This window comes from Eurytemora carolleeae, unplaced genomic scaffold (genome assembly GCF_000591075.1).
Source record: "Eurytemora carolleeae unplaced genomic scaffold, Eaff_2.0 scaffold676, whole genome shotgun sequence".
Lineage (NCBI taxonomy): Eukaryota > Metazoa > Arthropoda > Copepoda > Calanoida > Temoridae > Eurytemora > Eurytemora carolleeae.
Window position 1 is genome coordinate 118713 of NW_019396918.1, and position 18267 is coordinate 136979.

Below are 18267 nucleotides of genomic sequence, written 5' to 3' on the forward strand. Positions count from 1 at the left end.
CTGTTCAATATACATTTGCTTGTTATAATCATAAGTTGTTTATATTTTTCAGACATTACATTTGACAAATTATAACTTCAGTGCTCTCTCCCTAAGAAGTCAAGAACTCAAAATAAATGATAAAATGAAAAACGAACAATTATTACAATCTATCTAAGAAAGATACAGCTAGGTCAAATCTTTGTGTTTTGAATCCAGAGGCCCGAATTTAAAGAATTTGAGCCGTAACTAAAATCAAATATTGCTGGTTCCACTTAAAATTGTATTCCGTTTTTCAAGATTTAAGCCGGCGCTCAATTGAAACCGGGTTTTGGGTGATTTGAGACGCAGCTTAAATTCATTAAATTCGGACACAGAAGTCAGAATTTTTGTGTTGTTAATCTCGGGGTTATACATTGACCTTTATCTTATGCAGACCTACGCGACGGATTAATTTAATTCCTCTTCGATGTCCCATAGCGGGGATAACTTTACTTGAGGGATCAAGCATTGATTCTCATATATGAAAGAACCCACATCGGATGTCGAGATCAAGAGTTCAAGAGATGGACGATAATTCATCCAAAAGTTATATTTTGTGATTGGAGCCAATTGCAGAGTTACAGGGTTATCTGAAAAATTTAAGATTTCATAGCTAGACGACTGTACGGAATTAACCATCCATTGGTAGAATGGAATTTGTAATGATACCCTTTAAAAGCTTTGTTTGATTAATAATGAGTGAGATTTAAAATTTGTATCATTAGTATCCACGCTTTTAATTTTGAAAACTGATTACTTTCATCTGTGGTTTCTCTGCAAAAGTGATTTACGTATTTTTTTTTGAAAACAATATAGAAAATATCAGAATTAAACACTTGTCAAGCCAGAAAAATCTTTTACATTATTGATCAGATTTAGGTTTTAAAGGTATCGTTGTGAATCGGGAATATTTCTGTTCTGAATGGAGGTTTATAAGACCTTCATTAAGTCCTTTTCGATCTTTGGGCTGTTCTATTTCAGAGTTTTAGGTCGTAATTAAAGTGTCATTCTTTGTGGGTAGCCCTGTAGGAAAAATTGAAAGATCAAGCCCAAATGTCCTGAAATTTAAAAGATGTCACGACAAAAACATTTTTTGCTAAAAACAAAGTGAATTACTAAAAAAATTATAGTAAAAACGAGATTAAAGATCTACAGAGTTATAATCTAAATTCCATAAAAATTTTACTTATCAAAAATATAATACACATTTAGGCTTTAAACCCCCCTGCCGCTATAAGAGTTCAATGATACAATTTTTTGTTTGTTATCATACTGGTATTAACAACATCCCCTATTTTTCTAGATAAAATTTTTATGTAATTACAACCTTTCTCAAGCATATCAATGTTAATGTGTAATAAAATTAAACTAGAAGGGCAGATGTTTTCTAATCAATAGTTCCAGATTTCCCGCTAGTGGAGTTGGAACAGGACAAGATCAGTTGCCGCACAACATTATGTTCGGGAATATGGGCGTAGACACGACATTACATCAATCAATGAATCCACCAATATCTTGGGTTCCTATGATGATTCTTCTTATGAATGCCAGACAAGGAAAAGGTGGGAATGATTTCAGAAATAATTTTGTAACCATTTTACAATCTAAAATACTTTTTAGGAGCAGATATTTCTGTTGATCAAGAGGAAGATAATATATCATTTCCGCTTGAACCAGAAAACTCAATTTTTGATCCTTCCATTTCATTTAACAATTGTGATCCTCACTACGATAGATGCGTGCCAGACAAGAACCTGGATCCACATCCCTGTAGCCGAACCTGCAAGTAATTTATTCTGAGAATTCTTAAACCGATACTCCATTGAAATTTGCAGTCCATTGATCCTGCTTAAACCATACATCCTGGCCGTTGCATGACTCCATTTTTTTTGTTATACGTACTTTTAAGATTCATGCTGGGATTCATTTGCAATGACTGGCCAATAATCAAAACCCCTGGAAAACTTCTGACTGTTATAATTTGTATATTTCTGAAAAATACTGTATACAGTTACGAAATAGGTTGCAGCCCATAAGGAAAATCATGAAAGGACAAATGTTAAGTATTAGAGTTCTTTAATTTAGATCATAATTTCTCGAAAAAGATATTTCTGCGAGTGAACATAAGTAATTAAATCAAAACTATTAAAACTTGAATATTTACAGAGTTGGGGAGGCAAAAACCTGCTACTATGAGTTTATTGTTGAGTGGTATTCAGTTCTTGGGAAAGCGTGCTTTGAGTGTCCTCTGAACATCACCGATTGTTACAGGTGAATAGATATTTCTTTAGTATCACCGATTGTTACAGGTGAATAGATATTTGTTTAGTATCACCGACTGTTACAGGTGAATAGATATTTCTTTAGTATCACCGACTGTTACAGAAAACTAAATAAGTTTTAAATAATGATAACTGCCGTCAATTGTCTGGTGGGGATAGTTTTGCCCCCCTCGCCCCCCCCTCCCCCAGGAAAATTAAGCAAATTGCAACAGAATTTATTCATAAATTTATGTTTATTTTTAATTTTAATTTCAAATTTTCTGGCTTCTGCGTAAACCACTATAATTGGTTAAATTTTAAAACTTTACGGGATACAAAATACAGATTAAAATAATTTTAAGATTAACAAAAAAGTAGATCCAACATTATTAATCTTGATATTCACAATTCTTAAGTTTTCAGTACAGGAATGAGAAGTTATTATGTTTAGAGATAAACATTACAGTTTGAGCAATGCATTAATTATTCCATTTTCTTAAATTATGAATTTATTCTGTTTTTTCTTTTAATTAATCTGTAATTAGACCTCACTGTGTTGCTGGTGATGGGGTAGAGAGAGGAGTTATTACAGTTAATAGGTATTATTGCTATTATTATTATTATTATTATTATTATCATTATTATTATTATTATTATTATTATTATTATTATTATTATTATTATTATTATTATTATTATTATTATTATTATTATTATTATTATTATTATTATTATTATTATTATTATTATTATCCTAGACAGCTGCCTGGAACACCTATATCTGTATGTTCTGGGGATAAGGTTGTGGTAGATGTTGTAAACAAACTCCCAGTAGAAACAACAACAATGCACTGGCACGGACAGTATATGCATGGAGATATTGAGGGGGAGGAAGGTAAGAATATAAATATGAAATATCTAAGGGACTGATGTTGAAATTTCAAGTGAAGTGAAGTGTTTGTCGGATTCACGAATCTGGGTATTTTTAAAAACTTTATCTTATCAAGAATTAAAAAATATCGTAATTTATTGGCTCGAAAAGTGTTTAATATGACTCATCAATTTTTGAGTTTATAAGTTTCTGTTAAAGTTAGAGAAACTAAAATTGAAATAATCAAATTTCAAAAATAGAAACATGAATAGCTCATTCATTTTTCATCAGGCAAAGGGTATTCGGTACCGTTGTGAATAGGAAATGAATCAGTACAGTACAAACTTAAGGGATTGTTCACATATTTTGAATAATAAATTAAAGGGATTGTTCAGATATTTTGAAAAATAAATTAAAGGGATTGTTCAGATATTTTGAATAATAAATTAAAGGGATTGTTCAGATATTTTGAAAAATAAATTAAAGGGATTGTTCAGATATTTTTAATAATAAATTAAAGGGATTGTTCAACTATTTTGAATAATGAATAAAAGGGATTGTTCAAATATTTTGAATAATAAATTAAAGGGATTGTTCAGATATTTTGAACAAAATAATTAAAGGGATTGTTCAGATATTTTGAATAATAAATTAAAGGGATTGTTCAAATATTTTGGGAAAAAATTAAAGGGATTGTTCAGATATTTTGAACAAAATAAATTAAAAGGATTGTTCAGATATTTTGAAAAATAAATTAAAGGGATTGTTCAGATATTTTGAAGGAAAAAATTAAAGGGATTGTTCAGATATTTTGAACAAAATAAATTAAAGGGATTGTTCAGATATTTTGAAAAATAAATTAAAGGGATTGTTCAGATATTTTGAAAAATAAATTAAAAGGATTGTTCAGATATTTTGAAAAATAAATTAAAGGTATTTTTCAGATATTTTGAAAAATAAATTAAAGGGATTGTTCAGATATTTTGACAAATAAATTAAAGGGATTGTTCAGATATTTAAAAATGAAAATTCCCATTTATTTTAAAAAAATCAAATTCTGTTTTAGAGATTGGTTATGTTGGATTAGGTAAGATGTTGCACAATAGTTAAAAAAAAATAAGTTTTAATGTGGAATTTTAAAGCTTTTATTTGTAGGAGGGGGATATTCAGACTTTTTATGTGCAATATATACATTGCTTCAAAATCTTGACTTTCTGTTAAAATTGTATCTAGCACAACAAAAAATTGAAATTGTTAAACGCGAAAAATTCATACTTAAAGGGAAAATTGGTTAAGTAAAGAATCAATGCTTTTCTCAAAAATTCGGGATTTTTTATGACATTAGTTAATAACTAATATCCTTAATTTAACATAATGCGCATATACATTTTTATGCTTTAAAATCCCATGCTTATACATTAGCTTGATTATATATTTACAATCAATTGAAAACAACGAAGATGGAATAATTTCTTTATAGAAAACAATAACAGAGTTTTGGGATGGATAGATGGATGGGGGATGGGGGGATGGAGACCAAAGAGTAAGCTTTTAAAAACAGTGAAAACCAGAATACTGTGGAATAGGAAAACGACATTAAAGTATTAAGTAACAATTAAGTTTATTTGATGTTGTTACAAAGCAAACAAAATTTACTAGGAACTTGATTAATAACTTATTCAGTTAAATAAGTCTATTTACACTTCTCATATTCATTGGGACTACTCAAATTCTTTACTAGAGTCTTAAAGTCATCTGACTATTCCAGAGTTTTCTGGTTCGATCACTGTATCAGAAAATATCTTTATGTCAACTGCCTAGAAAAAGATTAAATTTTTTCATAGAAATTTATACTTTTTCAGATAAAAGACCCCTGCCTCGAAATATTAGAAGACGAAATACAGTATCAAGGAGGATAAAAAATCCAACCCCCTGGTCGGATGGAGTACCGGGAGTCAATCAGTGTCCTATCCTACCTAGACAAACCTTCAGGTTATACCTGGGATAGATAGATAGATAGATAGATAGATAGATAGATAGATAGATAGATAGATAGATAGATAGATAGATAGATAGATAGATAGATAGATAGATTTGATAAACACTTCTTAAAAGAAAAATAGATTTCAAAGATTGATTTAACATAATTAAATCCACTCAAGTGAAGTTCTTAACATAATCTCCTTTAAGCGCACGTTAATGAACTATAAAGAAATAATACAGGTTTGAAAATGTTTTATTTTTACGGTTTAAATTTACCCTGAAATCGGCGATAAGTCACAAGCAGCCGTAGTACATTTAAATTTCCGAGCAGGGTCAACCTTTCCGGTCCCAGTTTGTACTGTACCTACTCAAATATTTGTTAAGAATCCCTTAAATCTAGGTATAAGTTTATAGCAAACCCTGCTGGAACACATTGGTATCATGCGCATGCTGCGTTCCAGCGTGAGGATGGAAACTACGGAAAACTTATAGTTAGAGTACCAGATGTAGAAAATCTTCATAGGTTAGAAGTAAAATTTTTATACTTTTTTAAACAGCTTTTACTTTTCAAAACTGATTTAGATCTTCTCTTAAATTTTACCCTTTCTTGTATGATGTGCCTGTATTCAATTTATTCGTTGATCGAAAAAACTTACTGAAATTGAATCAAGGGCAATGTTTATAACAATTTTGATCGACTCATATTAATTGGTTTGATTGTCAGGAGTTTGTACGACGAGGATCTGGACGATCACGTGATGATCGTCCAGGACTGGGTTCACAAGACAGGGGTCGATCAGTTTATTCCTCATCATTGGGATGATGGATCAAACAAGGAAATTTTTATCAAAATTTTACTTTTTAGTTAAAAATGTATCAATATAAGATGCAGTGGTCGGCGTTTATATCAATACAACGAAGACGACTTTTTTTACAAAGGTTTTGATTGTTAAAAAGCTTTCTTCGAATTACAAGTTTATAATAAAACAAAGAGAAGCTGATATTTGATTCTTTGATTATTTTTCCCAAGCAAGAAAATCAAAACTTTTAATGAATTTATTAATAAAATTTAAAAGATTTTTTTTACCCTGAATGGATTCACAACGGTACCCTTCAAATATTTGTCTGATCAAATATTCTGCATGAGATATTCTCAATAATCAATTTCCAATTGTTGTATTTCTAAAAAGTGACTTTATACGAACATCTACTTCAGATACAATGGAGAAAATTGTTAGAATAGAACACTTTTTAAAATAAAAAAATGACAATATATTTTATTGATCAACTAAAGGTTTAAAGGATACCATTGTGAATAGGGTATGCCCCTTTAAAATGTAAGGTTGCAACAACAGTCAATTAAAAATTAAATTTTGTTGAAAATATTTGATTAGCCGGAGAGTTTTCTCATAAATGGAAAAGGACGATTCAAGAATTTTGGAATAAATGTCGTCCCCGGGCTCTTCACACCCGTTGAACAATTCAGGCAGAATATCTATCTATCATTATGATTTATCCTGAGGCCGAATTTAAAGAATTTAAGTCGCGGCTTAAATCAGCCAAAACCCGGTTTAAATTGACCGCCGGCTGAAATCTTGAAACATTTGATACAATTTTAAGTAAAACCAACCAAATTAAGCCGCTCAAATTCTTTAAATTCGGCCTCTGGGATTACAAAACAGGAGTTTTTAAACAAACTGTGATTTTTTATCCTTATATCTTTGCAACCCAAATTTCAAACGAGTCTAACTAAGTTTGAAATATAAGAGGTTTACATCATCAGGTTGCGAACATACAAGGATGAGAAAATGTGAGTTTGTTTCCTTTGCTTGCAATTTAAGTGTACTGCAATCTCATGGGAGGAATACGAAACATAAACAAACAAATTTTGTTTATTTGATTGAAGAATTTACGAATCTCTTTTCATGTATGTAAATAAAGATGTACAATTTACATGAGGTTTCTTGTGCATCTAAAAGAGTTTTTTTATAAATTTTTTTAAAAAACTTTTTTCAGTTTTTCTAACTTTAATTTATCTTACACAGCATAAAGTATATCCTAACATTTTCTATAAAGTAATGCACCCATTTTTATCGCCTTCTGACAAAAATAATCGGTGATCATTAACACAAATTCCGGCAAAGTACTTAATCGAAGTAGTTATGGGTCGATAATGTTTGTTAAAAAGCTACATAATTGATCAATTGGATTAAGCAGATCGTTTTTCAACTTAAAAATCATGATTTATTTGAAAATAAGTTCTTCCTCTCTTTTTATTCTTTATGTTAAAAAATGCAATTTTGTCAAAAATCAAATTATTTAAAGTTAAATTTTTTCGATCATATTCTGAAATTTAATTCAGTGTTGAGCAAGGGAAAAAATACAGATTCAGAATTATTAACGCAGGTAAATTTTGAACATTTCCATAATATCGCAATTAATTCGGAAAACTTGTTAAATTTTGAATTATATAAAAAAAAGTCATCTACTTTTATTTTTTGACTTATGAAATGCTCGCTAGGGGTTTTGTGAATTGTAAATTTCGTAACCGTAAATGTTGAGAGCACATTTTTTGAAATAAATAATGATCGACAAATTCCAAATCCTAGTTGAAATGAGAGTTTCTAAGTTCTTTGACCTCATCGATCGTGCCATAAGCGATTAGATAGAAACTGTTTAACTATTGGTTTAACATCCAATTAAGGCACAAATTGCAGATTAGTTTGCCCCCCCCCCCCTTAACATTTATATAAGAAAGGTTTTAAAATAAACTTACTTTTCCTTTTTTAGGCTGCATAGAAGTAACAAAACTTATCCCTCATGTTAGTTCTTTTCCGTTCTTCGTTTCCTATTTTACATTATTGGTTCTTTTTTTATTTACAAAACTCCCATTCTTAAAGGGACTATAAGCGACAAAACTCCCATTCTTAAAGGGACTGTAAGTGACAAAACTCCCATTCTTAAAGGGACTGTAAGGCTAAGCGACAAAACTCCCATTTTTAAAGGGACTGTAAGCGACAAAACTCCCATTCTTAAAGGGACTGTAAACGACAAAACTCCCATTCTTAAAGGGACTGTAAGCGACAAAACTCCCATTCTTAAAGGGACTGTAAACGACAAAACTCCCATTCTTAAAGGGACTATAAGCGACAAAACTCCCATTTTTAAAGGGACTGTAAGCGACAAAACTCCCATTCTTAAAGGGACTTAAGCGACAAAACTCCCATTCTTAAAGGGACTATAAGCGACAAAACTCCCATTTTTAAAGGAACTGTAAGCGACAAAACTCCCATTCTTAAAGGGACTGTAAGCGTAATTTCAGGTAACCCTCCATGCAAATAAAGCCTGAATTACAACAATACCATCGAAACCTTAATATGGTCAAAAGTATGGAAGATACCATTGTTTACCTGAGTTAACAAGTATTTCAATCTGATAATGTCTCCATTACTTCTTATTAGCAAGAAATCCGCAAGCCACTTTTGCAGAGAACCCACAAATGAAAATAAACAGTTTAAATAAACAAAAACATGCTTATTTAATTGATCGGACAAAGTTACCGTTGTAAATCGGGCATTGCAATCTTTGCATGGAGGGGCACGTGAAATTACGCTTACAGTCCCTTTAAACGGAACTTTTTCTGTCGCCCGACTTCTATTTTGTTTATTGTCCCAGGTGTGAGCATGTGTCCAGTTGAGATGTCAATAGAGGGTCACAAGATGCTGGTTATTGCAACGGACGGAATGGATATAAAACCAGTTCTTGCAGGAAACTTGTATTCAAAATAAAAAACGTGTTGTCATTATAGTAGAGTAAAAGAACATAGAACTTAGGATTAAGATATTATTTACATGTTATTGTTTCGCCCGAGAACAGCTCTGGAACTAGTTTTATTGTAAACATTAACAAATATTGTAAACAATGGTTAAACAAAATATCCTGTGCCGACGCAGTAAGATGTATACAATCCCTAAACCCCTATCCTAAGATCTTTTTTTCTCAATCTATTTTAGAAAAGATACAACAGCTGATCCAAGACCTTCAAACCCCATTTGTTTACAAACAAGTTGAAGTTTAAACTAGTTGATGCTTTGCCACAAACTCTGATTTTCCTATACGTATATCTGTTCAACCTGATGTCGTAGATCTTTATATCTTTATTTATCATTATTTATCTTATTTCTCAATCTTTTCTGTGGCTTTAATTTTCAGCAGCTTGTTGGTAAGGCCATGGTTATTCTTATCCCTGTAGTTGGGCTTACCCCACATGGTAAGCCCTGCAGTTATCATAGGAGCCATTTTCAATGTGTCTCTCGATCTGATTGGTTTATAGAAAATTGAATTATCAAAAAAAAAATTGCGCAATTTTTGCAAAAAACTTTGCGGATTTTTTAAAAATATTATCGGATTTTTGAAAATTTCTTTGTGAAAAAATTATAGTCTAGGCGAAAAATGCGCTCTTTTGTTACTCAAGGCAAAATGTTACCCTAGGCAAAATGTTATTAGGCAAAATGTTATTAGGCAAAATGTTACCTAGGCAAACTGTTACCTAGGCAAAATGTGACTAGGCAAATTGTGACTAGGCAAAATGTGACTAGGCAAGTTGTAACTAGGCAAAATGTGACTAGGCAAAATGTGACTAGGCAAAATGTGACTAGGCAAATTGTGACTAGGCAAAATGTAGCTGAGCCATTTCAAACTATGAATTATGTTAGATCGAATAGTCTAAGTTTGAAATATCAAAGGCTTGCATCAGCAGGTTGCCAAGATGCAGGGATTTTAGTTTCTGGCAAAAACTCAATTCATTTCTGTAAGAAAAGAAAACAACTCATCTGAAGAAGAACTAAATTCTGTTTAAAGTTACAATGTAAAACTTTTAATTTTTAGCTACTCTTTCTCCACTAAAATCCAATTTATTTTCGGGCAGAGTGCTTCAAATCATTGGAGGAGGCACTGAAAGCTTAGATATATGATAGTAGCATAATGAAAAATCTAGAAGTATATAAAATACTTTGTTTTTACATTTTTAAAAAGGGGCTGCTAAACGTCATCTTTAGTCAGGGGTTACCCACCATCTAAAGAGGGTCATGTCAACCCTTGAAACTTTTATCTCAGCCAAAGAAGAAACATAGAAGGAAATACCCAAAATTCAACACTTTTCCAGATGGAGAAACGACGATTATTATTATTATTATTTTTATACATTGCTCAATGAAAGTATTAAAAAATCAACTTCAAAAATTTTCTAAAAATCCAAGTTTGTTTTTAGACTCCCTTGTATCACACAACGGTGAGAGATATGATATTGTGATTGATACATCTGGAAACCAGATCAAACCATACAAAATCAAATTCGGAGGTTAGTATTATAATATTAAAATTGGTTTTATTTTTATCTTTGTTTTGACACAAACTCAAATGGTCCAATCCTTTTATCTTAGTTGGTGAAATTTCCAATATTTAATAATTGAGATTATTTGCAGATATAAAAGAATTCATGGTTTGAAATATTAGAGGTTTACAACTTTGGGTTGCAAAGATAAAAAGATTAGAAAATCTGAGTTTGTTTAAGTAATTTTTTTTCTTTCATTTTAGTTTATATGTAGGTTGCATTTGACAATATTTAAGTTTAGTCTTAAAACTGTGTGTGTAAAAGTTGTCCTTAAATGTTTTGAAAGACGGACACTCACGTACTGCAGGGTTATCCACATAGAATAAGACTTAATTAATGAACATAAAAACGATTAAAACAATAATTTCAAGATTGAATTTTTCCAACTATACTCTGAAAAAAAAATTGAAGAATAAATACGTCTTTGACTTCTCATCTTTTGTGGGTAACCCAGTATGTTAACAAGACTAATGTATGTACAATGTATAGGTCTGTTTGACTGTGGTGCTAAGGGTGTACATGGTACAGCACTACTGGTGTACAAGGGTAGTTCAGATAAACAGATAAAGGATGTTTTCAAGGATGGAGAAACTAAATACTCGGAGTATATAAACATTAAAGGAAACATGTATTATTTTTTTAAGAAAATATTTCTCATAAAATGATTTTTATGATAAATGTATTCTATGAAATCTAATAGTAATGATTTACAAATAACCATTTAAATCTGAATTTTTTTGAAGAACTACTCTGAATTAACAAAAATATAATATTTTAATAAGATTTCATGACCTGTTTGATCTCATCATCTCATCCTAATATGTCATAGGATTCCTGCACGCGGGGGCTAAACCGGATATAAACCGGATATCAGGATGTTTTGATGATGTTAGCATGTAAAACATTAGAAACTCATTTATTTCAAAATGAGTGTATGATGTTCAAAATTAATTAAAGGCACCAGATCTGCAAAATAAATATAAAAAATAATAAGAAATGAATGCATGTCTTAAGGAGTACAAGTTAATTCTTTAAATGTGAATTCTGGGGAATTTGAAAACAAACTTACAGTCACAGATCTTAGGTAGGAAAATTTGAAAACAAATTAACAATAAAAAACCTTAAAATATTCAAAAAAAAATTGAAAAATAGAAAAAATGACGAAAAAAACAACAATTTTTTCTTACAATTCCACACTTAACATTTTGTAAGTTTTTGAGAACAGAATTTTAGGAATATCTCACAAATTATGCTCAGCTTAAAAATTTGCGAGACATTCTGTTCTGACATTCGAACAAGAAATTAGAATTTATCTTCTGAAAGTGTGTTTTATATATTCTGTAATTCAGATCTAGTTATCTATCTATATATCTACAGTATTTTATGTTGTCACAAAGCAAATAGGTTTACAAGACACTTATCAAATCACTAATTTAGTAAAATGGGTCTGTTTACATAACACAATTGATGTGTATCATGCTCATTGGACTTCTTAAAGTTAAAACTTCATTCTAAAAGTCGTCTTCCTATTTCAGGATGTTCTTGTTAACACTGTATGTATCGATCTATCTATATTCCAGATCGATGACTAAAGTGCCAGGAATGGATGGGGAGGCAGATAGAACAATTTTTCTAGCATATTCATTCTACGATCTTAACAATCCAGATTTCCATCATCAGGGATTTTTTATTCACCACAAATATACGTGCTCCCCCTTCCAGGTTTTGTTTAGATACTTTAATGCAAAAAAATTAGAAGAAATAAATACTAACAAAATTTAGACACGTCAAAAAACTGTTTGATAAAGAATGCTCAAACTTCTTGAATTTACAACATTAAAAAAAGACATATAATGCAAATAAATGTTGATGCACAGGGTAGGATAGAAAAATATAGAAATATATATTTTTTTCTTTTACCTTCCTTGCTAGCTCCATAATTATTAAAGATAGAGGTCTAAAATGTTCTTAATGAGTTGTCCTGTGGCCGAATTTAAAGAATTTGAGCGGCGGTTTAAATTTAAGCCGCGGCTTAAATATGATTGTATCAAATGTTTCAAGATTTAAGCCGGCGCTGAATTTAAACCGGGTTTTGGCAGATTTAAACCGCGGCTCAAATTCTTTAAATTCCATCTCAGNATGATCATGATCAAAATCATGATCATGATCAAGATCAAGATCAAGATCAAGATTAAGATCAAGATCAAGATCAAGATCAGGATCATGATCATGATCAAGATCAAGATCAAGGTCGAGATCAAGATCAAGATCAATTTTAAGATCGAGATTAGATGGATATTTCAACTTCGCAAAGAAAATATTTAAATGATTTAAAAACTAATTAATCCTAAAAAGTAAAATATACCAGGACTCCCCAAATCAACAATATAACAATGATGTCTCCTGTATCTCCTATGCTGACCCAATACAAGGTTAGATTTAATAAACAGTTTACGGATATTTAATCATTCAGTCAAGTGGCTATACTCTTATATATTAGAATGGCATGTCAGATTAACCACGGTATCCTGCAAATATATATCTGATCAATAAAAAATGAGCTATCCATGTTTCTCTTCTTGAGAATTGACTTTTTCACTTGTGGTTGTTCTACGAGAGTGACTTTCTTCTCACAGATCGTATGGAGTTGATTGTCAGAATTAAGCTAGACAAACTACGATATCCTCCATATTACAATTTGATCTGATACAGATATGAAAAGACTAACATTTTAAACTAACTTCATAATGACCCCTTACTCGTAGGAGGGGGGGGGGGGGATTATCTGTTTAACGTAGATGCCCCGTAAATATTTTTCTCCCAAAGATATTCTTATTTTTCTAGTTGTAAATTGAGTGCAGTGAAGAAAAAAAAATATTTTTTACGAAAATAATCATAACGTTAGGATGTTTATGCTGATATGGTTTGTAACTCTGACAATCTAAATCAAAAGAAGCATTGCAAGTAAGTTTAATATTCTATTTCAAGAACATGTTCTATTTTATTTTCTATAATAACGGGATGTTATGCTACTTTTCTCTCTCTTGAGAAGTAAATAATTATTTACATCTAGTTTACATGGGTGTTAAGGGGGAATTGCACTTTACCATGGGTTCATAAAGAATTTATAATTTTCCGAAAAATGCGGGAATTTTTCACGAAAACTTCTTAGATCGTGTCGTTATTTTTATCAATGTCCCAAGGGACGATAAGAAACTCTGTTATAGGCTCAAAGTCATTTGGTTGGTAAATGTTGGTCAATAGGCGAGACATATATGCACCTTGTAAAGGAAAATTTCAACAAAATATTATTGATTTCTATTTTATATTTTAGAATTATATTAAATGTAAAAAATGTCCTTCACAAAGTCAACACTAACATTTTCTTTATTTGGATGAAAGATCAAAATAAGAACAAGAAAAAATTAAAATTGTAAAAATAATTTTTTGGATTATGGGTTTGTGCTCTTTGTTTAAAGTTGGATCTTTCTATTTAATCGCTTATTGGTCATAACTGAATTATCAAATAGTTTGAATATTGGTAAAAATTATAATTTAAATAATAAATTCAGGGAGGGTTTCTGTCACTGCTACCATGTTGAAAAATTCAAAGTTGGAGATATCGTTGATATGTTTCTTATTGACGAAGGTAAGAAAATATATTTTTCTAAAAATTTAATTTTACAGATTTGTGCATTTTTGCTACTTAAAGGGACTGTAAACGTAATTTTATGTGACCCTTCACATGCAAAGATGACACTACCTGGTTCACAATTTTATGTGACCATCCATGTAAAGATGACACTACCCGGTTCACAATTTTATGTGACCCTTCACATGCAAAGATGACACTACCTGGTTCACAATTTTATGTGACCATCCATGTATAGATGACACTACCCGGTTCACAATTTTATGTGACCATCCATGCAAAGATGACACTACCTTGTTCACAATTTTATGTGACCATCCTGCAAAGATGACACTACCTGGTTCACAATTTTATGTGACCATCCAAATGCAAAGACGACAATTCCCGGTTCACAATTTTATGAGACCCTCCACATTCAAAGACGANTATGTAACCATCCTGCAAAGATGACACTACCTGGTTCACAATTTTATGTGACCATCCAAATGCAAAGACGACAATTCCCGGTTCACAATTTTATGAGACCCTCCACATTCAAAGACGACACTACCTGGTTCACAAATATCCGGCCTCCGAACATTTTTTTAACCTTACATAGATTTGTGTTATTATATCCGGTCCATAAAAAAGCTGCTACAAAAATCGTCAAAACTAACTTGGATTAAAAATACTAAGGTTTGCCATGGGACGTTTCTCATCCATTCCATCTTCATGGTCTTCATTTCCAGGTACTATTACATAGAATTATGTACAATCTACATAATTATGTACATAAGGGTGTACATATGTACAATGTACATACTTTTGTACATGCATTGTACAGTTTTATGCACATTGTACAATGCACATACTTTTGTGCAATGTACATACTTATGTTATGTACAATGTGCATATTTATCTAGTATGTACAAATTGTAATACTTATGTACAATGTACTAAACATGTAAATTGTCCGGTGGTTTGTAAAATGTACAATGGTAGGTAAATTGTACGTAGGTATATACATTGTACATATTTATATGAATTGCTGTACAATGTATATAATTATGTATTGCTCTATTTAAGAGTTACATATTCGATTCACAAAGTTACCCTGTAAACCTTGAACTGATTATCAACGCCAGAGTTTTTTAAGCAAATCATATTGAAAACTGTAGTGTTTACTAGCGCACCTACATTGTATATTGTACACTGTACATTGTAATTAACGAGTAAATTACAATGTACAAGTTTCATGGAAATTCCGAAACTTCAAGTCCTAAAAGATCGGTCGAGAAAAAAAAACAATTGTTTTATGTATGAAATAAGGATATCTCTGTCATCCTTAATAAAGTGTACCGTTGTGAATCAGAAATACCACTCTACAAGGGGAAGGTGACCTGAAAATACGACTTTAATAGCTCCCTGAAAATGTAAGGTTCTGTCAATGGAGAGGTTTGCTGCTGAACCAGATCATATTTTTGGTTCAAGTCCTCCAGGAAACTCAATAAGGAAATTATTCTTCAGCAAATACTTTTTTAATTTAAAAAAGAAATATTTGTGATAAAAATTATTTATATTCGAATCCCGTTATCTTCGCAATCTAATGGAGTAACCCTTTAATGTCTAAACTTTGACTTTTTGATCTAATATAATTCAGAGTCGAAAATATACAAAGGTCTAAGAAATAAGGTTACAAAGATCAGACAATTAGATCAATAGGAAAGATTCTCAGTTCGCTAAATTTTAGCGAAAAAGAAATGCCAAAATTTCGCAAAAAATTTTTGTTAAAAAAGAGTGAAACAACTTCGGTGGGAAAAAGTGCGAAATTTTGCAAAATAATATACGGAAGAGAAATTATTGATTATGATATAATGAAACTGCTATAATGCTGAGCTCTCAGAGCAGAGATTTCAACAAGTTTTTCGCGCAATTAATTATTCCAGCTACAACATGAAAAATGCGAAATTTCGCGAAAAAGTTTGCGAAATACGAACCAAAGTTTTCTCATTCTTCCGCGAAAGTTTTCGTTCGCTGGAAGCCCTAGTTACCCACTAAGGATGAGACTGTAAGGACGACCTGAAACTCTTAAATTTGACGACTCTTAGGGTAAATAAAGTTGTTTGTCTTGAATGCTCTTTGATGATTTAGAAAAGAGAAAAAAACAAGTTTACAGTTGCAGGGAAACCTAGATATAAATAAACAGACAGTATACACTTTGTACAGTCGTCTTTGTACACTTTGTACAGTCGTCTTTGTACACTTTGTACAGTCGTCTTTGTACACTTTGTACAGTCGTCTTTGTACACCTTGTACAGTCGTCTTTGGAGTCAAATACTTTGTGGGTAACCCTGTATACTACAGCTCACTTTCATTAAAAAATCTCCTTAAAGAGATTGAGAAAAACAATTCAAAGTGCAAGATGGTTTCTGACATTTTAAGGATGCGTTACTACTTATGTAAGTTTTATTACATATCAATTCATTTAAGAAAATGTGTTTTTAACCCTAAAAATTCCTTTAAAAGGGACTTCAGGTATAGCTTGGACAATAGGCATCCCCGTTAAGCAATACACTGTAAACCTTAGTCTACGCAACTGTTAACTTTCAATTCTTAGTAGGGTTATGCAGCAGAGTCAAAGAAGAAGATTGTCAGAATTCAACACTTTTAAGATAGAAAAAATGACTTTATTCTCCTCATTGACGGCAAAGAAAAGCATGGGGGGGGGTTAGTGCAGCAAAGTCGTAGAAGAATATTCTCAAAATTCAACAATTTTAAGATAAATTTACCCTTCACATTGACGACAAAAAAAAGCATTTGAAGCTTATAATCAGACCATTAGAACTTAAAGTTAATCTTTCTACTAAATAATTTTTCTAGGACACTGTAGTTGTTCCAGACTCTGGTTACACACTTATTAGGTACCTTTAATATCAACACATTTACCTTTAATATCTACACATATACCTTTAATATCTACACATTTACCTTTAATATCTACACATTTACATTTAATATCAACACATTTACCTTTAATATCAACACATTTACCTTTAATATCAACACATTTACCTTTAATATCAACACATTTACCTTTAATATCAACACATTTACCTTTAATATCAACACATTTACCTTTAATATCAACACATTTACCTTTAATATCAACACATTTACCTTTAATATCAACACATTTACCTTTAATANAGGGTTTTTTCTCGTTGATGAAAAACTTTCAAATAATAACAATTAAAATTATTTCAACCAGGATATTGAAATCAAAATTAAATTCGAAATAATCTTTTACAAGCTTTGTACAAGAAATTTGTTTTAGAATAAGGTTGGCTTTCATTAAAAAGAAGAAATCAACATGTCAATTTTTTTTCTTTGAATTTGGAATTTTTAACCAAATTTATTTTAGGTGAAGAAAGTGATTGGGGGAAAGTGCCTGAGAACTTTCCAACATGCGGAAACTTTATATAAAAATATTTATGAAACAATTAAAATTATTTGAAAATCTTATTATATCATAAAGTAATACCCATACAACTGTGGAATAGGAAGACGACAATTCGGGAATTTATTTGATTTCAAAGAAAAATTAACTTTATGGGTTTGATTTTAATTGGACAGTTCAAGATCTAAATTTGAGTCCAAATTCGTCGTCCTATTCCAGAGTTGTAAGGTTATTACCGAAACTAAATTAGACCGGTTCAACAATATATACTTTCAGTTACGTATTAAATAATGTTAATTTTTTCTAAGTGTATTAAAGGCTGATTAAATTTTATTACAAACCATCTACATTCCACAAATACCCTCGGCTGTTGTGAAAAATTCCACAATATTTCAAAATTGGGTCGCCTTGGAAATTTTGCCTTTGATTTATCTCACTTCAAACTTTTTTAAAGCCCTAGACATTTACATTTTATGATTTAAAATCAATTTTTTTACTTTTTAGCAATCCTTCAGAAGTAGTAAGGGGCGAAATTATCATCGATTTCAATCTTTGAATCAAACATAAAGAACTTTTTCCTTTAATTAAACCTTAAACTCTAATTTAGTCTTCCGCGATTAGTCCCTTTACATAAAGAGACTGTTCACATTT

The 18267-nt window shown here is 31.0% G+C and overlaps 1 protein-coding gene across 1 annotated transcript; it reads left to right on the forward strand.

The window, feature by feature from the left end:
* Positions 1–898: 898 nt before the first annotated feature.
* LOC111710084 (uncharacterized) lies at positions 899–15738 on the forward strand. Its single transcript, XM_023484108.1, has 22 exons — positions 899–1583; positions 1642–1807; positions 2188–2292; positions 2828–2881; positions 3041–3177; positions 4220–4240; positions 4634–4696; positions 5016–5145; positions 5537–5659; positions 5861–5972; positions 6531–6622; positions 7499–7542; positions 8812–8904; positions 10406–10495; positions 11018–11149; positions 11543–11612; positions 12109–12290; positions 12884–12960; positions 13434–13492; positions 14101–14177; positions 14856–14908; positions 15598–15738. Exons 1-22 carry the CDS (start codon positions 1478–1480, stop codon positions 15721–15723), a joined length of 2112 nt encoding a protein of 703 aa, XP_023339876.1. The 5' UTR covers positions 899–1477; the 3' UTR covers positions 15724–15738.
* The last annotated feature ends 2529 nt before the right edge of the window (positions 15739–18267 follow it).